The following is a 25,973-nucleotide window of genomic DNA, read 5'->3' as shown; positions in this document are numbered from 1 at the left end:
GATTCACTATTTTTTTATCGTCTTTTTTGTCTACTTTGCACTTTTGAGCCACGTTCGGTAAATCATCGACATTTTTTTGTCACATTATATCGCTGCACCCATTTCTGTACGAATGATTTCGACTTTTTCATATATTTAGCAGCCGCTAATTATTTTTGCACATTTTTGGGTGAGTGCAGAGGAACACAGCTTCATAGCGTGATGCGTATTTGATACTCATGGCGCTTAATGTGATTCTCTTAAGAAAGTTCAATGACAACTGAATTTCTTAATAATGCATCAAGAACAAAGGTGCCCTCTATGGATTCATGATAGATTTAGGGCGATATCTTTTATTAGCTTTGAGTAAAGCCAACCACGATCTTACTTGACTTACTGTAATTCGTTCATCAAGATTTGTTTCGTGATCATTGTCATATGAAAGTATATCGTCCTTAATTAATTTAATTAACCTCTCTTGTGCACTGAAGCAATTTTTTTTCCTTCATAATTATATTTTCAATATCAGAAACACTTGTGATTAAAAGATCGTGACAAATTTGGAAATATATCAATGTCTGTATATTTTGTTAACAGACCAACGCAGCGTACATAAAAGTTTTTAATTCACATATGTTTATTCTCAAAACATTTCCATCGACATACTAATTTTATTAGATGTGCGATGTCAATGCGTATGATGCATTTAGGCTTTTGTACATAATCAGAATCTTCTAGAAAGGTTACACATTGATCAATATAAATTTGTGCTTAAATTTATATCATTAAACGCAAGGCTAATGGCATTTAATAATGCGAGAGAATAATCACAATTTCTGAAAGACAAGGAACAGGTGTTCGTAACCATTCTCATAATCAGAAAGATAATATTAGTGACATGCTTCTCTGAAATCATTTGACACATTGGTAATATTTTACTATTAAAAGGAGCTGCGATTTGATTGAAAAATATCATACCTGATGTACCATCTGGCCTTTTAATGCATTTTATTAATAAACCAGTAGCATCTACACTCAAAGTACTTGTTTTATTTTATTGTTTGTTAAACCTCTTGTATAAAAATACTTGTTCATCGCTCCCATAACAAACAATTTATCCATGCTTATTTCTCTCATAAAACTCGGCTTTATATTTCAATTCGGCAATAGACAAAATAGGATCGGAGATCTTACTTAATCCTAAATCTTTATCATTTTGCAACTGTTTAGCTTTACATAAGACAGTCTCCTTGTATAGATGTGTTGGTTCTACGTCTCCAAATGTCATTATTTCATCTGCTTCTTTTCTTCTCCATGCATATACCGATGATGCGCATATTTCTTTTACAATGCGTGCTCTATGAGCACCACGCAATTGTCGTTTCTTTGTTATGTTTACTATTCGTTGTGTCACTAGTAGATACATGGATATCAAGTCCTTCTGCAGTTAAGAGCGACTTGACCTCGGTTTGTTAAGACTATATTAATAATTGTATGACATTCCGAGCATTTTCTCCAGAATTTAAGGTATATTTCGCCTTCGTTTTCATTAATTTTAGCATTTTTATATGAAAAACAACATGGAAATTTTAAAGCCTTCCATAATTCTGAAGTACGTCTGTCCAGCCCTTATTTAAAATTTTATATGTCTTTATAGACAGCATCCATCAGTGCTATTCTTTTCATTTGATAAATGAACAGTAGTGAAGGCAAAATATTGTTCGACGATTGTATTGATCAATTGGATCTGTTACTATCATCATGTTAGAGATATGTCTTTCATACGAATTATGTCATAATGATCAAACAATCTGTCTAATAAATTATACTTGTTCTGTGACACACATAAATATATATATTTCTTTGACATTGTATCATTTAATTTAATTGCACGCTTCCTCCCATACAGAATGTGATAAATTTCATATACGACCTTTATCATCAGACACACATAAATCTTTTAGAATCTCGAATATCTCATTCAAAGATTTTCTGCTTTTCGCGGCATGTTTAGATAATAATTTATCGTAAAAATTACTTTAAAAAAGAAAGACAGAAAAAGAATTAAAAGATTTAAAGAATTAAAGGAAAAAGATAAACAGGATATAAAAACTTCAACAGAAATATAGCATTACAGATGAAAAGAGACAAAAAGATTGAAAAATACAAAAAAAGCAATGTTTTTTTTTCAACTAATCGCCGTCGCTTATTCTACTACGCTCATCCGCCGATTGCCACGTATAGTATACGAAAGTGGTTAGCTGTTCTCTTCTAAACTGGACTGACTCCGTCACCATCCGCGACCGTATGCGAGCGCCGAAGGACTAGAAGTGGGGATTTTTTTTCGTATGCTATACGCCTGCGCCGTATACGCGATTTTTTCGCGTCTAAGGAACCGACAAAGACTCCACCTGGTGATTAAGAGACCTTTGATCACCAGCGCCGTTCGGATTCGGTAGTTCCTATAGCTCCCATATAATGGTAGATATACATACATACAAAATCCGCTGGTTGAGGATTCAACAATACGCTAAAAATCTAGTTCAGAAGAAATCCATCGTTATGTAAATTATGAGAAGTACGTCTTATCCCCACTTCCGGATGCTTCGCCATCGAATGAATGAAAAATAAGATATAAAACATGTACGAATCATAACACATATTTAAGGGTACAAACGTCTAAAAGCGATACAGAAACAGCACCCGTTTACAGATTTATGATATCTTTAAAAATGGCGAAGTTAGCACTCACCCCTATTTTGAAAATTTGGTACAATCATTCCCTTGATGGTACAAATGAAATGAACTGCGATACAAACGGGTACAAACGATTCTGAATCTAATGGCATTTGAAAAATTTGAATATCTCAAAGTGGGGTGCTAACATTAAAAAAATTTTTTTTTCTTTCAACCCCTTGAAGTACAAACGAAAAGAATGTTGGTACAATAGGGTCCAAACCTAGCTGTATCCAATGCATATAAAAAAAATTGTTTTTCTTAATGTCGGGTGCCAAGTTCACATAGATCCCATAACCTTCTCTTACCAAAGACAGACAATTTTCTGCTACTATATTTTTTCTATTTTATGGACACAAAATATTATATAAATATAAATATATATACACACATATATATGGTTGTGTGTAGAACAATACTACACTACACTGAATTGATAGTACTTGCGCGGCAGCGATACTATGAATGCGGGTTATAGCTGATTGATTGTTTAACGCCGTTGTTTTCTACGCGTACAGCGTCACGCAAAACAGTATATGTATGCATACACACATACGTACAAAAAATTTTCACTTTTTATGTTTTCACCCTAGGAAAAAAGGTACATAATCGATATCATTGTCACATTATCTTCTCCTTAGCGACTAATTAAGAAAAGGCGTTTCTGGATTCACGTTATTGTAAAAACTCTCTGTTATCTTTGAAGTTCTATTATTGATACGTCATTTAAATGCATTCTTCAGGTTTATTCCACTAAAAAAAATGCGAACAGATGACCAGATATATGACGGTAAAGTAAAATTCTATATTATATTCTGTGGCCCAAAAGCGTGATCAATAGCTCTTTGAAAGAAACCGAATGTATCATAAAAATAATAAAGTAATATTTTAAAAATACATTACATTCAGTAAAATGCATTTACTTATTAATATGATATTCAATCACCATTATTAAGAAAATAACAATCATGTAGGAAGGAAAATATTTTCATGATAATTTGCTGGAAGGTATGGTTGCAGCATGTTTCTTATACTGCGACGCTCTTGAGATGTACGTCTGCGCGCGATCCAGCGGTTCGGCCGTCAAGCGTTGAGCGGTTGTAAAAGAAATGTAGGCAGCACTTCAGAAATCGGCCCGAAATGCGCGACTAATTTCGAGCACATTGAAATACACATATATAATTTCTATAATTTTTAAAAAATATATTTGGCGTAGGGGAGACCGGGGTTAATAGACTCATTTTTCAGTTTCGAATTTTTACAGACAAAATTTAGAGACTTATTGAAAAAATGAATTTTACACCAGTTATTTCATACATTTGACTACCTAATAATATTTTAATAAGAGGAAGCTGATAACTAATTTGAAAAAAAATTTAAACAGACACGTTTACGCATGTTCGCGTTTGTTTTTAATGTAACCTCGATTATTCTATTTATCTCTATATTCAACTGACCCCGGTCTCCCCTAATATGTTTATTAATAACGCTATTTATTAAAAAAAAATTATGAAAAAAAGAAAAAAACAGGATCGAACATAAAATCTTCAATATTCTGATCTTGCATCTGACGCCCGAGACCACGTTGAGTTCTTGCAGATCACTTCTACGAACACAGTACATACAGCGCATGGAAAATCGTAAACTATATCTCATCACTTATTACGTTTTGAAATCATTTTTGCTATTATACATTAATGAGAAAGATATATGATTAATATAATTTAATAAAAGGAAAATAAAAAGAATTTTAAATCACAAACATAGTCGCCAATTCTCCGTTTTTTTTTACTAGACTTCGGTTTTTTTGGATTAATATTCGATACTCCAACAGACGTGAAAAGTTTACAAAAATTGGAGATTTTTACGTCTGTTGGAGTATCGAATATTAGTCCAAGAAACTGAAGTCTGTCAGAAAAAAACGAAGAACTGGCAACCGTGTTTGTGATTTAAAATTCTTTCATTTTCCATTATCTCGATAGAGCGAGACAAAAAAAAAACAAAAACGGATAGAAGCTCTGATTGTACTCAGTGAGCCTCCGCGAGGACATGCCGAGCTGGGCTCGTCTAGCAAACTAGCGAGTCTGTCTCTCAGAGTCTATCCTCCTCTCTGTTGTCACTTGTTTCTAGCGACCGAAAATATTTTCTCGGCAATCTCGGCCGCTTGGCGTGTATCATAAGGGGGAAAGAGACATTCTAGATAATACATAACTTTTATTAAATTATATTAACTCTTTGTTTTACGATTTAAGTTATGATGGCACGTGTCATAATCAACAGCCTGTTGTTTGCATTTGGCCCGATACACGTACCATGGCTCTCATCTATGATATTCATGTTTGGCCCGATTTCTTTACCACGAATCTCACACGATATTGTAAGCAATAAGATTAAGCATATACCTTTGTGCGAGAATGCACCGCACGGAAAGATTCGAGTGAGAGAACGGCACACGGTTGATATGATACACGACAGTAAAGAGAACTCCGTTTCTTTGTAATTTAACAAAAGAATTTTCTTTAATATGCACAGTTACAAATTCAAAAAATATAATTAATTAAATATTAGATTAACAGAATATTAAATGCGGTCACCTTTTCCAAATACAATTTGGAATCACGGTGATGGAAAATCTCGGCAATTTCTCGGCTCTTCTCGAAAAGATTCGTTTTGTAGCGGTTTCCACTAAGCGGTAGCACGGCGATTTTACGAAGCGATATAGCGAGATTATGACTCTAAGAACTCTAAGAACTTTTGGACTCTAAGAAAGAGGACGGCGAGATCGAAGCATTTATTGCTTTCGGCCTGGGCTTTCTTTTTGGGAAAAATCCAATAAAATTTTGCCACAATCGTAATTATTACGTGGCATTAGGTGTACAAAATTGATTGGCGCTTTGGATTCTTTTCTAACGACGTTCAACGTAACAGTCATGCGCGATAGAAAATCCGTGCGTGGGATTGGTGACAGCGCGTGACGTATTCGTCGGAGCGCGGCGCTCGCGTGCGCGAATTGAATTGTTCTAGAACTTTCGATTGTCCGTTGCCGGTAACGACAACTTGTTTGCGTGTAACGAATTGTTTTAAAAAGAACAAAGAACGATGAATCGCTTGCTTTTCTTTCGAATTACCGATCTCAAACAACCTTTCTCATTAACGTATATAACAGCAAAAATGATTTCAAAACGTGATAGTTGACGAGATATAATTTACGATTTTCCTTGTATTTTGTGTTCCGCGTTCGTAGAGGTGATCCGCAAAAACTCAACGTGATTTCGAGTGTTAGCTGCGAGATCAGAATGTTGAATCCTACGTTCGATCCTGCTTTTTCCTTTTCCGTAATTTTTTAAAAAAATAAATAATGTTAATAAACATATTACTCCAAATATATTTTTATAAAATTATAGAAATTATATGTGTCGAAATTCAATGTGATCGAAATTAGTTACGCATTTCGGGCCGATTTCTGAAGTGCTGCCTACTTTTCCCTTATAACCGCACAATGTTCGACGGCCGAACTGTTGGATCGCGCACGAACGTACATCTCAGGAACGTCATAGTATAAAAAACATGCTGCAATCATACCAACATAATAAATTATCATGAAAATATTTTCCTTCCTACATAATTGTTATTTTCTTAATGATAGTGATTGAACATCATATTAATAAGTAAATACATTTTTTTTATTTTGTAATGTATTTTAAAAATATTATTTTATTATTTTTATGATATATTCGGTTTTCTTTCAAAGAGTTACTGACCACGCTTATGTGCCACAGAATGTAATATCTTTTAATATAGAATAATACGAATTTAAGGCTAATAAGAGTGGACAGAACGAAATACAATCATTTTAAACTAGAATGATGACTTAACTCCAATAATTCCGTGATGTCTTCTTTATTCAACATGTGAATAAAGAAGACATGTTGAATAAAGAAGAAATCACAGAAAACTAAGGAAAGTAAAGGATTGATAATTTGCTGAAAGGTACGCAACATATTTCTTATAGTGCAATGCTCCTGAGATACATCCTGTGCAGTGGCTCAGCCGTTGAGCGGTGGCGGCAGGGGAAAGGAGGCGACGCTTCTGAAGTCGGCTCAAAATTTAATATGTACTCCAAGAACTATAGGAAGAATATCGAATCACTTCAATAAATTAATAAAAACTTATTTGTATATAGCAAATACAAAAGGCTTTTTGATTTGTGAATTATAAAATTATATTGACATCATCCTTATAATTATATTAATCATCGCACTTTTACGATTTGATTCATTATCAGAATTTTCATACCTTCGTGATAGTTATAAAAAAAACATTTCACAGTAAGTACTCTAATCGATATCAAATTAATAATATTATTACAAAAACATGATTTCTTTTCAGATTTTTTCTAAAGGTAAACAGATTTCATTTACACATAAAAATACTGTTTTTCTATCTATTTGACGCACTACTACGTCGAATTATGTTTGTTATAATTGGCGGTTTAAAACTTTTAGAAATACACATATAATTTCAATAATTAAATTAAAATATATCTGGCCTGTAATGTGTTTATTAACAATGTTACTTATTAAAAAAAAAAAAAATTATGAAAAAAGAAAAAAGGAATTAATCGTGGAATCTCTAACATTCAGATCACGCACCCTATGCGCGAGACCACACCGAGGTTTTGCAAATCATTTCTATGAACGTGGTATATAATGCTCATGGAAAATCATAGAAATGTCAATATCTCGTAAACTATCAGGTTTTGAAATTATTTTTGCTATTATACACCGCGCGGGCCATACTTTCGGCAATAATAGGTCGGGAGGATGTGCGTATTCGGCTATCTTTAAACGTTAATATCTCGTTAATTATTGCGAGCATTACAAAATGGTAGAGGACTTTTCTACTCAGTTTAGTCCACTCTACTTGCTCGGGCCGTATATTCATGCCTGTATATTATTTTATATATATACATATGCATCAATAATTTACTAAATAAAATGTATGTAAAAGACAAACCAGTGTAATTAAAATAATTATCTTCATTTGTATTCATATGTAAATAATATGGTATATTTCTTGTTTATAAAGAAATTATTTCAACAAAATTGAAATAACTGTTATCATATTTATTTTATTATTATTTTTCCTCTCAAAAGAAAAAACTTTGACCACGGCACGTAAGAACGTTTATTGATATGGAACTGAGTAGGTCGATAATTCAGATTATTTTTATGATTCAGCAACACACTTCATGATAGTGCCGCTGTCGAAATATCGCGGAACTAAAATACTGCTTGACTATCACGCTCGACTATCACGCTCGCTATTACGCGTAGACGAGATACAGATTACTAAAACCATCTATTGGAAAAATAATGGATTTCTTTTTACTACACCTAATACTGATCTAATATATGAAGATCTTTTAATAATAAGAAAAGCTAATTTATGATTTATTAAAATTAAAGATAATATTGACTGCTATCAGGTGCTTGAATTAATTCTCATTGTTTTTTGCAAAAACTTATGTTTATTTCATCAAAAAGATACCTGATATTTTATTCACAATATTGTCCATCAGAAGCTATAACTTTTTCCCACTTTTCGAGTAACAAATGAATTCCGCGATAGAAAAATTCAGGTACTTTCGAGTCACTTTCGAGTCACTTTTATCGGGCCCTTTTTTGATATCTTCGAAATAACTAAAGTGCTGCTCAGAAAGACCATGATGCATCGACCGAAACAAATGATAATATGAAGGAGCAATATCTATTGAATAAGATGAGTGGGGTAAGACATCCCATCCTAGTGCCTCCAAGATTTCCTTCACTGGTTCTGCAACATGTCTAACGTTGTCATCAAGAAGAATAACTTTGTCATGTCTTTGGATGTATTGCGGTCTTTCTTTAAGTGCTCGATTTAAATTGAGTAATTGACGTTAGTAGAGTTCAGCATTGGTTTGACTCGGTTGCAGTTCATAGTACACTACTGGCTTGACCCATCAAATACACAACATGAACTTCTTTTCTTGAATATCCTGTTTTGACATTGATGTTGATGGTTCATCGGGACGCTCCCGTGATTTCTTTCACTTAGGTTTGTCATAACAAATCCATTTTTCATCGCCAATCATAATTCGATGCAAAAACGACTTCCATTTTTGTCTTTGAAGCAGCAATTCACAAATGGCTAAACGTTCCGCAATGTCTCTTTCTCTCATTTCATGTGGAACCCAGTTTCCTAGCTTCTGGATCATTCCCATTACTTTTAAAAGTTGATTCATCGACATTTAATGTTTCCGACAACTTTTTGAGTTTGACATGAATCTTCTTGAAGTAATGCCTTCTCCATCTTCAAACTTTTTTGGCTGACCAGGGCGCTTTTTATCGTTCACGTCAAAATCGTTGTTTTTGAATCTTCTAAACCAATCTCTGCAAGTTATTTCAGATAGAGCCTGCTTCCCATAAGCTTCCACTAGCAAACGATGATTTTCAGCAACAGATTTATTAAAATTAAAACAAAAAAGTAATGCTTCCCGAAATGCTCTTTTTTTTGGTACGAAACCCATTTTCAGTACGAAAGACATTTTTAATGCAATAAAAAATTGTGTTCTTTGCCGATCAAATGTTGCATATTGATTATTAAAGCCTATTGATAGTACTTTCATATATTGTACATCAGCAGTCATTTTCAGTTATGTTGAAGTAGCACAAATATTGGCCTCTCCCGGTCAACAGTGAGAATTAATTCAAGCACTTAATAATTTTTAATTATTAATCATAATATTAATATTCTATTATTAGAAAATGCAAGTAATTTAATGTTTTATGTTCAATAATTATCGATAACTTGATAACATTGTATTCTGAAAATAAGATTGGTATTTCTACTCGAGTTGCGCACTATTAATTGCTTACAAGGAGAGAATGCGACGTGATAATAATCGATTGCAATGAAATTATAACGATAGGTCTGCATGTCAAGCGGTACTGAGTAAAGGGATATAATGCACTTCTCAAACGTTTGTGAAAAAATCGATTAAAAAGTTTGTCTTACCTAAAAAGTGTGACTTATCTACAATTGGAGTAGAGTTTTTATTGTTTTAAGCAGCGCGTGGCGCAGCGGAAGCGCGTCAGATTGATAACCGTAAGATCGCTGGTTCGAATATGACATGGTTCTCGATAGACTTTTTTTTACACATCACAATATGCAATTGATATAAAATAAATATAATTACTATATATTTTATATAAAAATGTTTATTCTCATTAGAATCGCGTTTTTTATTTGTGAAATAAAAAAAAATGATTAAAGATATATATATATATATATATATATAGACAATACGTATGTGTTGTCGAAGTTATGTCAAAATTATAATAGTAGAATTTTAAGCACGATCATATATGTGATCGTACATCAAATACGATAAAGAAAGCCAAGATCGGTCAAAGTTGGATGTTTCAAATAATACATTATATGTTCTTATATTAAATTAATTTATTCCAAATATAATTGCAAGCTAATAACTTTCGGTTTCAACACAATCATTCTGAAATGCTAATAATCTCTCCTAAATCTTGGCTGAGATAATATTTTTCGCAATTATAGTTTCTTACTTTCTTTCTTTCTTTCTTTTTAATCTAATTTAGGGGGATATCTGGAATAAGTTAATTTAATATAAGAATATATAATATATTATTTGAAACATCCAACTTTGACCGATCTTGGCTTTCTTTATCGTATTTGTTATAATAGTTTATTTGAAATACAAATTATATTTGATCAATTATAATTCAAAAACTATTTATTATAATCTGGAAACATTTTTATATTGAGATTTTTTACTCTGCTTTATCTTTAGACTATAATATAAAAACAGAGAGAAACCTGAGAGAAGATATAAGACCTTTTTCTTGTAACAAAATGCCTGCAAAATGTCCTCGCGCACTACAGTCCTCTGAAGAAGTCATGTCAACTACACAGCAATATTCACTTTTTTGTCACCGATGAAAATAAATCACTGATCGTTGAAATCTTTATTACAATAATTAGATTTTTGTTATTTTAATGATTTATTTTCAGAGACGTCGCAAGAAGTGGATATTGCTGTGTAGTTGACATTCGCTTCTTCAGAGAACTGTAGTGCGCGGGAGCATTTTGTGGTTACAGGAGAAAGGCCCTCATGTCCTCTCTCAAGTTTCTTTCTGATGAAAGTATTGTACGATAGTTGTGAGACACTCTGTACATGTTTATATAAACCAGATTTATAACGGAAGCCGAAGCATATTATCATTTGTATTTTGTACATGGTTTTTGTATGTATTTAGTACGAAACACGATTGTATTTTTATGTCAACAAAGTTAATGAATATAAGTAATAATATTTTGTGAAATATTCAATTTCGCAAAATAAAATGGAATTGTCTCAAGGATTACGGATTTGAACTAGTGGATGTATGTATAACATACATCCTCATTAAATCCATCGTGTTAATTGATTTTCATTTTGAAATTTATTGAACTTTTATAATTTTAATATTTTATATTGAATTGTTAATGAAATCTTAATGAAATTATTGAAAGTGAGTCAATTGATATAGATTTTAATATGTAATTTTCAGTAATTATTCATTATTATAGGATACACTGGATCGTAAAATTATCGGATATCGAAAAAGAATCGGATATTCGGTTGCATATTCAGAAAGACAATTTTTCGAGTTGGGCATCCGATATTTTCCGGATATCCGACTGAATTTCGAGACAATATCTTAAAAAAACATAAGGAAAACATAAGAAAAAGTAGGGAAAAATAATAATAATTATTATTATTTTAATGTTATCATCCGAATTTAATTATCAATAAAGATGATAACTATAGAGAAAAAAATTGTAATTTTTAGCAATATAAAAGATATTATATTATAGCATTATGAATACACATACTTATTTATACAACATTTGTGTAATAAAAAATCAACAATTTGTTGATATAAAATTTTAACCAAATATATTCTCGGATACTAATGATATCTAACTATCCAGTCGAATAATAAAAATGTGCCGGATAATACCGGATACTGAGTACTTTTCGAATATCCGGTGCATCTCAAATTATATTCATTACACTATTGACTATGAGTATACATTTCTCCTTTAATTATTTATGAAAAATTTAATTCTACATAATATATACCACAATAATAATAATAATAATAATAATAATAATAATAATAATAATAGCAATAATAATAATTTTACAAATAATTTAATATATTTTCTGCCAACAGTTGTAGGTTGGATTCTTTTTTCTGTTGCTGTCTTTCAAATACCTTTGTGGATCGTCATTGCGATATTTAAGAAGAGATCTCTTCCTTTCCGAAAAGTAAGCACCGTTAAATTATAAAATATTATTCTATTTTAATATTAAGTGTAGTAAAAAGAAATCCATTATTTTTCCAATAGATGGCTTTAGTAATCTGTATCTCGCGAACGCGATAGAGACTTACTAAAGCCATCTATTGGAAAAATAATGGATTTCTTTTTACTACACCTAATATCATCTACTACTACTATTACGAGAGGGGGGAGGGAGGGAGAGGGGCGGGAGGGGGGAGGAGAGAGAGAGAGAGAGAATATTTATCTCTTCTAGATGATCAGTCGAGCTTTCCAACCATCGAAATCATGGGGTCCAAGTAACGCAGAAGATCGCAAAAAGTGGCTGGCCTTCCGAAATGAGTGTGACGTGGAAGAAAAATGATATGTAGAACGTGGCAGTTCTCTCCAAGGTCTATTTCGCATAATTTTCGAGAAATGTTGTTTCGACGATTTAATAACAAAATATTTCTAGAATGTTATATGAGTATTATTAAAAAAAGTTAAAATAATATTATAATATTTCGAGAATATAATATTTTTTAATATTATGGGAACATTCTATAGATATGTTTTACATCTTTTTTACGTAATATCCTTGTTATTATGCCTTTAATATCCTTCAAATATTATTAAAATATTTATTAATATTAAGTATTTTTATATAAGTACAGTTTGAATAAATATAAAAAAATCATAATAATATTCCTTATATAATAATAAAATAACAATAATAATAGTAATTAAATAAAGGCAATTAGGAATCTGCGCTGTAATAGATGCACTTATTTAATTACTATTATTATTGTTATAATTTAAATTTACAATAAATAACAAAAAGATCTTATCGGTTTACACTGCATCTTAATACTTAAATAATATTTTGGTGTGATTTTATGTACATATCCACAATTTCTACAATTTTCACGCACCAAAATTATTTTCAGTCTTTAAATGTAATTTTGGACTGAACTGAGGTAATAGTTTTTTTTACAAATTAAAGTAAATGTTATTATAATACCTTTTAATGTTTATACAAATACAAATTACAATAACAAATGATGTTACGTTTAATAATTATATATTATCAGAAGTGGATATACATCCATTAATATTTCAGGAATATTATTTGATAATGTATTAGGTGTTGGAATTAATTCGTAGCGTTTTTAATGAAAGAATGTTATTTATTTCACATGAGCATTAAAAAATACATTAATGAAAGTACTTCCCATCACTTGTAAAACGCTACGAATTAATTCCAACACCTAATATAATTTTGGTAAAATGTTATTAAAATTACATTTAATAGTCTAAGGAATATGCTTGAAATATTGCTTAATATTAAATAATATTTATGAACGAGTGAACGATGAGGTCAACAAAATGACTTAGAATTACATACGTTATATTCGCTGTCATATTTGCAATCGACGAAATTTAGTGTTACAATTACTGACATGTATGTTATTATGATATCACGGCAATAACTATGTGTAATAATGATAATAAGTATTCTTGTTCTTCGTGTTTTGTACAAATCGCAACTTAGTTGTTCTTGTTACATAACTGTATGTTTTTAAACTTTGTGAAGAATCTTACGTTGCCATGATCTAGTGAATGTAGTACATCATATGCAATGCAGGTAAGAGCAACATTGTTTTTCAAAATAAAAAATTTTAAGAAAAAGATTAAAATGCATGAACTATTTTACAAGCTCGATTTCCTATGAGAAGAAACAATATCGCGACAGCATTGCCTCTAAATATATGTACATAATTATCAATAATTGAAAAATTATAAAATTTACATTGTGATTTATACTGACAAGCTTTTACATTTACATTTTAAATTTACGAACATTTTAGATGTTCTATTATGCAAGAGTAGTGCAAGATAAGTTCTTGACACTGAAGGAATTCACTAGTTTTCCTTTCGTTTAGAAAGGATTCCGTGTCATTGTACCCGAAGCGTGACATATGATAACATCATGCAACTGTGACGTATGTACGTTATTATTGCAAATAAAAAGAAACAATACAAAAAAACGCCTTTTTCGATCGTAGTGTACAATTGCAGAATCTTCAATCCCTTCCTAAAAATTATTTCGTGTGCATCTGTATATCTGTATATTAATCGATTAACGGGAGGGAATTCCTATTCTTCCTATCTTTCATCATTTCGTTTTTTTTCATAAGTTTATCCTTTATTACGAAATTGTATCTTCTTCGTCTCTAGTTATTTGTGGGGAGGAAATTTCCGTCTCTCTATCATCTACATTTTTTTCCTTATCGAATAAAATTAATTTTATTTTTGATCGCGTAAAGGAAAATATATTCCGTTTCGTTTATCATGATCTTTTTGTGGAGATTCCTTTTACTGAAATGCAAATTTATTTGTCTTATTATATAGAGAATTGTGGGATCCAGAGTACGCGTAATTATCTAATTATCCCTTTGTGCGAATCATAACGTATAATTCACTGTTGCTCCTACCTAGTTGCCACCTGGTCGTCTACCTAGACGATCGGCGTATTTCACTCAGTATTCTGCCGCCTACCGTCGCGATATATAGTAATGGTTATCGTTTTATCAAATAAGCTTCCGAAACATTTGTGCGGGAGAGAGAGCAGATCTCGTCGCCTGGTCCGACGACCAGTTTACATCAGTAGCATCAACGTTCATGGATATCCCTTCGGAAGTAGTGATCGCGTCTCAGTTTCCTGCCTTAAATATAGGTTGATTTTGATTCTTATTCGTATCTTTCAACGTGGTCATCCTACGCTATGTACAAGACAGTAAGTAAACGATTTGTATTAAGAGACATTAAATGGTATAAATATAAACGATTGGATTAAAAAATAGGGAAGTGTTGAGCGAAGTAAAGTGTGTGATATGAATATTAATGCGGTAACAATATGATTAATGACCATAATGACAACGTGAGAATAATAGTTTTATTTAATAATATTTGCGCGAGGTGAACGTAAGAACACGCGTGGAATCAATGCCTCTCACTTCTTCTATTTTGAATCTCTTTGTCGTGTCAAGCACTTTTCGTTTTTTTTATTATGTATTTCATGGCTTACGAACGATAAGTGAACGATAAGTGAAAGTTACCTTAAATATATCATAATAATATATCATAGTATCAGCTTCGCAATGTCGGGCTAAAACTGGAATTTAAAAAAAAAAGATATATGTGATAACTCTTGTGTAAATAAATAATAATAATCTTGAAATAAGATAAAAATAATCGCATTGTTAACAATGTTAATAACACAAGTGTAACGACTAATTTTCAGATACAATAGTTTTAATGTTTGCCGAATAGTTTACAAAGGATTTTCATCCAAGAGTATTCGCGATAAAGCCGTCATTTGATATCTTTGCTATCCCATTTTCTTCGACATTCTTTTACGCGAATATCTCGTAGAATACAATTATTATCGTGTATATAGGTATTATACTTTAATCTCGCATGATTCGATTGCAGAGAGAAAAACATGTTTTGTGAATAGACGTTTCCTTTTAAACTCATACCTGTTGGCACTGACCCATATTTTTATCGCATGCATTAAAACTAAATAGCGGACTCTCATTTTTATTATGTGTCTATGTGAAATGTATTCATATGAAATGAATAAGACAATTAAAACAATTAAAATAAATTGGTGAAGTAAATAATAAATTAAATTAGACCGTAATATATATACATATATACATATATATATATATATATATATATACACAATATATATATATGTATATATATATATATATATATATATATAAAATAATAAGTAATATTAATAATAAGTAAGAAGCGCCAAATAGGAGAAATACGAAACTGGATCTTAATACCTAATTATATTTCTAAGTAATTTCTAATTTTTAAATACATTTTTTAGTTGAACAAATTGTTCGTCGATTATTGTCAGATTTGAAATGCGATCTGATCAGACTAAAACTAATAATAATAATAAAATAATAATAATAATATTAATAATAGTAATAATAACTATAATAATAATAACATACAAATAATAATAATAATAATATAACATACTCTAATAATAATAACATTACAAATTAAGTTAATCCTTAATTTAATGTCAATTTAATTAATCTTTTACTTGTTTCATACATTTTATGTAGACATATAAAGAAAATATGAATCCGATATCTAATTTTAATGCATGCGATAAAAGTATTGGTTAGGGCCAATAGATACGAATTTGAAAGGTCGTCAGTTTTAATTAATGTTAATAAATATCTTAAAATATTGCAAAGAACTTATTGCGATAAATATCAATTGAATTGTCTAATTAAACGCTACGTTTGCACATAATTGCAGAGGGAAAAGATAGAACTGGGTCTCGATAACGTCATCTTTCAAATAGATGAGTCCCATGTTGGAAATGGCGAGACAAGGTGTTACTTTGAAAACTCAACGGCCGTTTTGGACGAGCAAGTCATTGATTCAAGTAAAGAGCGCGCAACATGGAACAACAGTGTGGAATTCCTTATGTCATGTATCGCTGTGTCGGTCGGTTTTGGTAATATTTGGCGATTTCCGTTTACGGCTTATGAAAATGGCGGCGGTGCCTTTCTCATTCCGTACGTAATCCTGCTCTTTCTGGTGGGCAAACCATTTTACTTTTTGGAGATGATCATCGGACAGTTCTCCGGCAGCTCATCTGTTAAAGTCTGGAACATGTCACCGAGTTTTGTCGGTAATGATATTTCGACCTGATAATTTTTTCGCGAGAGATAGACGAACTGAAAAATATATAAGTGCAAATAGTTTTATTTTCAGAAGAAACGTTTGGCAAGTAATATGTAGAGATGTATGATTTTGCAATATAGTATATTGCAAGCACCACGATTTTCTTTTTTTAAATACTAGTGCGATGTGTAACTTTGTAATCGCAAAATTGCATGTAATTTAGAATCGCACCTGCGATTAATATTCTACTTACTCTATTAATATTCTAATTACTCTTTTTAATTTTTTTAATTCATGCAAATAATTTGACTACCGTGCAATAAAAATCGATATAATGTTTTATTTCATGAAAGATTTCTTCTGTAAAAACTTATTCCGAATTTTATTAAGGATTTTTCAATGCTATTACATGAAAAAACACGTGCTATCGTATTTGCGTTTTAACAATTAATATTTTTTATTTACAGCTATCACTGCTCTGAATTTACCAAAGATTTTTAATGTGACAAAAATGGATAATTGAATAAATGTATAATATACACACATAAAAATTGTGATGCGATATCGCATTTATTGCAATATTTAAAAAAGATCGTGATGCAAAATTTTGAAAATCGCACATCTCTAGAGAATGTATTACTAATACATTTTCTATGCATAGGTTACGGGTGACGTAAAAATTAACGCGACACGGAATGTGTAAGGATAAATTATATAATGTTCGGCAAGTGAAAGAAAATTTAAACAGTTGTTCTAGATGATAAAATAATGACGGAAGTCAAGAATATTAAAATTGCGCTGAATGTTTTGCTTTTTAAAATTAACAATAATAAAAGGACATAAGCCCAAATCAAAATTTTCAAAACTAGAATTAGAACTTACAGGTTAAAAACCCCGGGTATTTCGTTTGAAATCCCGGATGCATGTAGATTAGTAAAATTATATATATCAAAATAATAAACGAATAATTATTTCACATCTAATGTTCATTACTAATTTAATGTAAGAAATTGACCAATCATATATGTATAGTTTATTATTCTCCTCACATTCAATTGTAATTGATCAGTTTCTTACAACATAAGACTTACTATATCTATTGTAAATCAGGATTAATACAGACTAACGCGGGAGAAAAGTTAAAGTAAGAAATTTATGATTCCCTAAAACCTCAGACACTTATAAATATCTCGGACGTTTTTAAAAAATTCCTCTGGATTGCATCTCCGGACGATCTAAAAAAGAGAACGGTGTCCGGAAAAAAAAGGACGGATGGCACTTCTACGTGCATTAGACACTTTTACGCGTGAATATTTAATATTCAGAATTACAAAATCAAGAAAAAACAATTTTAGTGATTTCGTCTTTTAATTATAAATATCTGAATAATTATATGCTTTAGGCTCTTTCCAATAAACATTATGATATGAATAGAAAGAGAGAACACAAAGTCGTCTAAAAAATGACTAAATTCTTATAAAAATATCTTTTAGAAAGACATCAAGTCCTTGAAATATTGTATAATAATGAGCCATTTTGTAATCCAATATCCTCGATATTGAAGAATTTAATGTTGTGTGTGATATGGCAATAATTTGCATCAATAATTCGTCGCTTGATATTTCCACATATCGATACAAACCTGAATATCGGTTTTTAAAACACTTCTATGAAATAGCTGAAATAATTAAAATTCATCAAATTAACAGAGATTTCAACGATTTTAGTTATTTCAGCGATTTATTTCCATTAAGGGCACAGTAAAAAAAGTAGATATTACTGTGTAGGTGATATCCATTTCTTCAGAGGGCGCAGAGCATTTTACGGTAACATGCAAAAGATCGTCATGTCCTCTTCCAGGTTTCTCTCTGTTATAAGATTAATGGCTGCAGCACAGACACTTGTATAATGGAACTTCTAATAATTTAATTCGTCTATGGGCTAATAAGCTGTTAATCATAAATTAGAAGACAGAAGCTAAAAATTAATCAATCACAGTCATCAATTGACTAATAGCTTATTGTAGAAGGCCTATAACGCATAATGCATAATGTATATGGGAATTAACCAATCGAAATTCTTTTTTTTCATAGAATAGCATGAAAGAAAAGATTCTAATTCATTTGTGCACTATACGTTATACGTTATACAAAAATCTGTGCTGTGCCCTTAATTCACAATCTCGCTCTAATAAATCCGAATCTACAATAGGTGTTTTAAGCCTTAAGGAGATGCTGGAGCGAAGGCTGAAGTTAATCATGGTCGATATTACAGGTTTTCATTTCTAATGTATAAGATGCTTACGCCCTCTGAGTTTATATGATCATGCAGGAAATTCGATCAATTAAATATAGATATTTTTATTCCGTTTCCTCCATTACCATTTTAGCAGGGATAAAAACATGTATTAGGGTCGGTTCCACAAATGTAAGATTTATTTTATTTTGGAAAATTTTCTAATTTTAGAATTGAGAAAAAAATAAATTGAAGTTAATCTTATATTTGTAGAATCAGCCTTAGAAATACAGTTGTATTATGTACACATGCAATGTAGGCCGTATTCCAATATATACCACCAATACTAAAAGTCTGTAATATACATAAAGTACAGATTTTTAATTAATACTTATATCGATACGAAGTAGTAACACTTTTTTCTTACATCCAATGCCAGATTATGATAATATATTATCAATAAATGAATACATTGCACATACATAATGTAACTCTTTTTGCTCTGTCTAATAAAAAGAGATAGATATTTATAGTACTTACATGTCGACTTATATGGTATATCTAATTAGAAAATTTTATGTATATTATACTGTGATAATTCTAACATTGTTGTAACATATAAAAAAACATTATTAGTGAATATAAATTATAATTATATTTTATATGTATTATAGTGTACATATACACAATAATGTACTCAAAATATAATTTTAATATTGCATATATCATTAATTCACTAACATATGAATGTTTATATGTCTTCATTAATAGAATAATAGAATAATATTTTTTGTGTCATTGTGTGTGTACATATACGTTATAATACACATAAAATGTAATTGTAATTCGTATTCATGAATGTCTGTTTATATACAACGTTAGAATTAAATTTTATATATCATTATACACATTATATACTATAATATAAAATTTTAATATTGCATAAAAATGGACATAGAAAATATGAGAATATCTGCATGAGAATATCCATATATACATATATATATATATATATATATATATATATATATATACAATACGTGTCCATATATTGACAATAATACATATTACATCTTGACTAAACACTAAAATGATATTGATCATAGGAAAAAGTGATACTACGACTGTGTACCGATATTGACTGCAAGTATTAAAAATACGTAACTATAGATTTTCAATATTGACAGTGTACATTGACACATAGCCTTAATAGCATTTTTCCTGTCATACAATGTCATTTTAGGTCAGGATGTACAATAATATATATTAAAATAACATGTATTAGCTATACACAGATATATTAGACATATAATATACGTAGCTATACCATTTTTTGCTACGTTTAATAAAAAAATGTAGAAGTTAATCATGTTAAGATATTAGTGTGTGTACTTAAATATAATACACATTTAGGCAATATTATACAATATTGCATATACAGGGTTGGCCATATTCGACGGAAAGATGTTTTTTTTTTCAATCATGGGAAACGTCGTTACTCGATCTAACATCTCTTTCCCATGATTGAAAAAAAAAACATTTTTCCGTCGAATATGGCCAACCCTGTATGTATTATATATTATAATGTGTGAATATACATACGTTGCAGAAGTTATCAATGCTAAGCTATTTACGCATTCCCTATGTTTAAATATGCAATATTAAAATTGTATACATATATAAAAAAAATATATATATGTATATATATATATTTTATATATGTATACAATTATTATATATATATATATATATAAATATATATATATATATTAGGTGTACAACTTTGCTTCCGCCGTTTTCCTATAGATGGCTTTAGTTGTAAGTGGTGGTCGAAATAAATAGATCATAGACGTCATACAATAAACCTGGGCATCTGTCAACATAACCCCATAGAAATATTAGTCGATTTGTGTGTGCATCATAAAGTTATTTTCGATTGAAAATGTCAGTTTACGAGCCAAATTCTCGTCATTAGGAGGTTTTAATTTTCTACTTCAATATGAAGAAATCTGCGGCTCAGGCTCATCGAATGCTCAAATATGGTGAAGCCGCTATTAGTGAAAGAATGTCGTGAGTGGTTTCAATGCTTCAAGAACGGTGATTTTGACGTCGAAGACCGGCATAGCGGTGGAAGAGAGAAGGTTTTCGAAGATGCAGAATTGGAGGCATTACTTGATCAAGACTTGTATCAAAATCAAAAAGAATTGGCACGATTGGGAGTGACTCAACAAGCCATTTCAAAACGCCTCAAAGTCATGGGAATGATTCAGAAGCAAGGAAATTGGGTGCCGTACGAGTTGAAGCCGAGAGATGTTGAACGGCGTTTGTTTGCTTGTGAACAGCTGCTTGAAAGGCAAAGACGGAAGGGATTTCTGTATCGCATTGTGACTGGGGATGAAAAATGGGTTCATTACGATAAATCCAAGCGCAGAAAATCATGGGGAGTTCTCGGCTTCCACGTCGATGACCAAATCGAATATTCACGGCTCCAAGGTCATGCTTTGTATTTGGTGAGACTAGCTCGGCGTAGTGTATTATGAGCTGTTAAAACCGACTGAAACAATCACAGGCGATCAATATCGAATGCAATTGATGCATTTGAGCCGAGCATTGAAAGACAAACGGCCGCAATACAATGAGAGACATGATAAAGTGATTTTGCAGCATGACAATACTCGACCCCATGTTGCGAAAGTAATCAAGACAACTTGGAAACGTTACAATGGGAAGTCCTCCACCCCGCCGTATTCTCCAGACGTTGCTCCCTCTGACTAACACTTGTTTCGATCAATGGCACACGGCCTGGCTGACCAGCACTTCCGGTCTGAAGAAGTAAAAAATTGGATCGATTTGTGGATCGCTCAAAAGATGACCAGTTTTTTCGACGCGGGATTCGTACGCTACCCGAAAGATGGGAGAAAGTAGTGGCCAGCGATGGACAATACTTTGAATCATAAATGTATAACCAGTTTTTTACAATAAAGTCTCGAATTTCGGAAAAAAAACGGCGGAAGCAAAGTTGTACACCTAATATATATATATATATATATATATATATAATATATATATATATATATATATATATAATGCGTATATATGTACACATAAAATGAGGATTTATCAGAGGATTCGTAATTTAATTATTTTTTTTAAGATGTTACGTCTGATCATCTGCGTTTGACTCTCGTTAGCTTTGATTTATGTTAGTTGTATGTATATTCTGATATTGAAAATATAAAAGCATATATTATTAATATCTGTTTAACTAACTGCTAACATTTGACCATAAAAAAATATATCTCTTTTTATTAAACGTAGAAAAAAAAGAACATCAGTATACTTTTTTGTTATACATAACAAAAAGAAATGAAGTAGCTACACACGTATGTGAATATAATTAGAAATATATTTTATGTTTTATAATGTGTGTACATCATAATGCACGTCATCTAAAAAATATCCACGGTTTTTTGTTTAATTTTTGAATGAAATTTTTCTTTATTCAATCAATTTTAATCGAGTATATATTGGCCGTTATTATCTATAACCTTTTGCCATTTTTCGAGTAATTTCATAATTCCATCCATGTAGAACTTTTGTGGTTTATCGGCGAAAAACTTTTTCAAGTGATTTTCGGCAGCTCTTTTGTCGGCCAATGTTTTTCCATCAAGAGAGTTCTGCAGAGATCGAAACAAATGGTAGTCAGACGGTGCAAGGTCCGGGCTATACGGTGGATGCATCAAAACTTCCCAACCAAGCTCCCTCAATTTTTGGCGCGTCATCAAAGATGTGTGTGGTCTGGAGTTGTCATGATGGAAGACAACACCTTTTCTGTTAATCAATTCTGGCCGTTTTTCCTTAATCGCTTCCTGTAATCTATCCAGTTGTGAACAGTAGAGCTCTGAATTAATCGTTAGGCCATGTGGTAACACCTCATGATGGACGACTCCCTTCCAATCCCACCATAGACACAGCATCACCTTATTTGCCATCAATTCAGGTTTTGAAGTCGTTTGTGGTGGTTTGCCGCACTTATTCCATGATCTTTTACGAACAATATTCTTGTATTTCACCCATTTTTCATCGCCTGTGATGCTTCAGAAATGGGTCGATTTCGTTGCGTTTTAGTAGTGTTTCGCTGATGGAAATTCGATCAATCAAATTTCTTTGCGTTAATTCATACGGCACCCAAACATTGAGTTTCTTTGCGTAGCCAGCCTTTTTCAAATGATTCCAAACTGTCATATGGTTGATTCTTAGTGCATTGGCTATCTCCTGACAGCTCACATGCCGGTCTTGCTTGACCAGTTGCAAAATTTCATCGACTTTTTCAGTGACTGGCCGATCAGAGCGAGGTCGATCTTTGACATCAAAATTTCCAGAACGAAATTGAACAAACCACTCCTGCGTCCTACGTTCACTTACAGTATCCGCGCCATAAACTTCACAAATTTGTCTGCATGTTTGTGCTACGTTTTTGCTTTTTTTGTAGTAAAAAAGCATCATATAACGTATTTCTTCAGATATTTCACTCATTTTCAAACCAATATAACTTTTGACACGATTGATGAATCACCAAACTTTGTTCACAAAAAATGTAATCTAAAATGTCATCTTACAGACGCGCGTTCGTTTGACACAATCGGATTAGTGTTGCCCGATATATGACCATCAATACCATCTAGTGACAAAAAATCGCGGATACTTTTTAGATGACCCATATAATTCTAATATTCACTAATGTGTCTATATTATATCTGCATGAATATATATATATATATATATATATATAATATATATATATATAAAACATATATATTATATAAGGTGTCCAAAAAGACCCCGGATTTATGAGCTGAACATAAAGGTGATTATAACTAATCGTAAAGGAATGTGAATTGTACTTGTATCGGCATACATAGTACGCCAAAATATAATGCGTTGATCTATGACTATGATTTACGTTTTACGACTCAATTACAGCTATCCTTGTGCTATAAGGCTCTTACATAACGTTTTTGAAAAAAGTTTCAGACAAAAGTTGTAAGATTTTAAAGAAGCTATTTAATGATATTTAGTTCTTTTTTCTTCATTAGTTTGTCTGTTTCGATCGTGTCAAGCAATCAGCTTTTGATTCAATCATGACAATGCATCTATTCACATTTCTTTAATTGCAGACGCCAAATTCTACAAATTGGTTCCATAATTGTATCTCATCAAATTTGATGATCGAATGCCTCAGTAAACTAAAAATAGTCAGCCCACGATGAACGCTTCTGACATTTGTCTATAACTAGCCAAAGCACGATTTACGGCTGTGACATTTTGTTATAGCTAGCCAGCTCATAATTAACGTTTCTGGCGGTAAATTAAAAATAGTCAGCCCACGATGAACGCCTCTGACATTGGATCATGATTAGGCTAAGCACAATTATTGTTATAACATTTAACTATATCACTTGTATAATAAATAAAAGTGATATTTTCACGAATGACATAAAGATGCTTTCCCATTCTGGCTTTATAGGGTGCCTTTCAACAAGAAACACACATCACAATAACATACATAACCAATTTTGGCCTTATAGATTGCCTTCCAACAAGAGACACAGTGTGACACAGTACATCATTACAATTTTGTTCGCCAATACAAGCCAATGAGATAATCACTGTATTGCACTGAGTGAGTCACTTGTTAGAAAGCATCCATAACCTTCTCTTACCAAAGGCAGACAATTTTCTGCTACCATATTTTTTCTATTTTGTGGACACAATATATATAAATATATATATATATATACACACACACACACACACACACACACACACACACACACACATGTATGAGTGTGTGTAGAACACTACTACACTACATTAAATTGACAATTGTTGCTCGGCAACGATACTGTGAACGCGGATCATACTGGTTACAGCTGATTGACTCATATAATACCGTTGTTTTCTATACATACAGCGTCGCGCAAAACGATATATATATGCATATACATATACACACATACATACAAAAAATTTTAACTTTTCACTCTAAAAAAAAAGATACATAATCGATATCATGATCACATTATCTTCTCCTTAGCGACTAATTAAGAAAAGACGTTCACTGTATTTAAATCCACGTTATTGTAAAAACTCTATTATCTTTGAAGTTCTATTATTGATACGTCATTTAAGTACATTCTCCATGTTTATTTCACTAAAAAAAAATACAAATAGATGATTAGATATTTATATGACGCGAAAAAGTAAAATTCTATATTATATTCTGTGGCACAAAAACGTGATCAGTAGTTCTTTGAAACTGAATGTATCATAAAAATAATAAAGTAATATTTTAAAAGTACATTACATTCAGTAAAATGCATTAAGTTATTAATATGATGTTCAATCACTATTATTAAAAAAATAAAATATTATGTAGGAAGGAAAATATTTTCTTGACAATTTGCTGGAAGGTATAGTCGCAGCATGTTTCTTATACTGTGACGCTCTTGAGATGCACGTCCGCACGTGAGAAAAAAAGAAAAAAAGAATCAATCGTGAGATCTCTAACATTCAGATCTCGCAGCTTACGCGCGAGACTACGCCGAGGTCTTGCAAATCACTTCTATGAACGTGATGTATAACGCTCATGGAAAATCATGGAAATATTAATATCTCGTAAATTATCGTGTTTTGAAATTATTTTTGCTATTATACATAAATTGGAGGGATATAGGATTAGTATTATTTATTAAAACTTATATGATGTTCCTTCTTCTCTTAATTATACACGTTGAGCGGCCGAAATTTCCCAGAAAGCATTTTTCGGTCGTTAGAAACAGGCGACTATAGAGAGAAAGAGAGAGAGAGAGAGAGAGAGAGAGAGAGAGAGAGAAAGAGAGAGAGAAAGACAGACT

General features: G+C 31.4%; 2 protein-coding genes across 3 annotated transcripts in view; both read left to right on the top strand.

The window, feature by feature from the left end:
- The window catches only part of LOC105144355 (Nutrient Amino Acid Transporter 1), a 203,813-nt gene extending 189,672 nt beyond the window's left edge, over positions 1–14,141 (top strand). For both annotated transcript variants that reach the window (XM_087407523.1, XM_087407525.1), the window contains 2 exons: positions 12,009–12,103; positions 12,371–14,141. In XM_087407523.1, the coding sequence (XP_087263649.1) occupies positions 12,009–12,103; positions 12,371–12,478 (203 nt within the window). In that variant the 3' untranslated portion in view covers positions 12,479–14,141. The remainder of the gene's footprint in view (positions 1–12,008; positions 12,104–12,370) is intronic.
- Positions 14,142–14,750: 609 nt separating this feature from the next.
- The window catches only part of LOC105149056 (sodium-dependent nutrient amino acid transporter 1), a 52,499-nt gene continuing 41,276 nt past the window's right edge, over positions 14,751–25,973 (top strand). Inside the window, exons 1-2 of the mRNA XM_087407522.1 lie at positions 14,751–14,890; positions 16,450–16,828. Of these exons, the coding sequence (XP_087263648.1) occupies positions 14,879–14,890; positions 16,450–16,828 (391 nt within the window). The 5' untranslated portion in view covers positions 14,751–14,878. The remainder of the gene's footprint in view (positions 14,891–16,449; positions 16,829–25,973) is intronic.

Source organism: Acromyrmex echinatior, chromosome 7, assembly GCF_024713525.1.
Source record: "Acromyrmex echinatior isolate Ae372 chromosome 7, ASM2471352v2, whole genome shotgun sequence".
Classification (NCBI taxonomy): Eukaryota; Metazoa; Arthropoda; class Insecta; order Hymenoptera; family Formicidae; genus Acromyrmex; species Acromyrmex echinatior.
The sequence above is the reverse complement of the archived record's forward strand: the minus strand, read 5'-3'. Positions and strand labels throughout refer to the sequence as shown.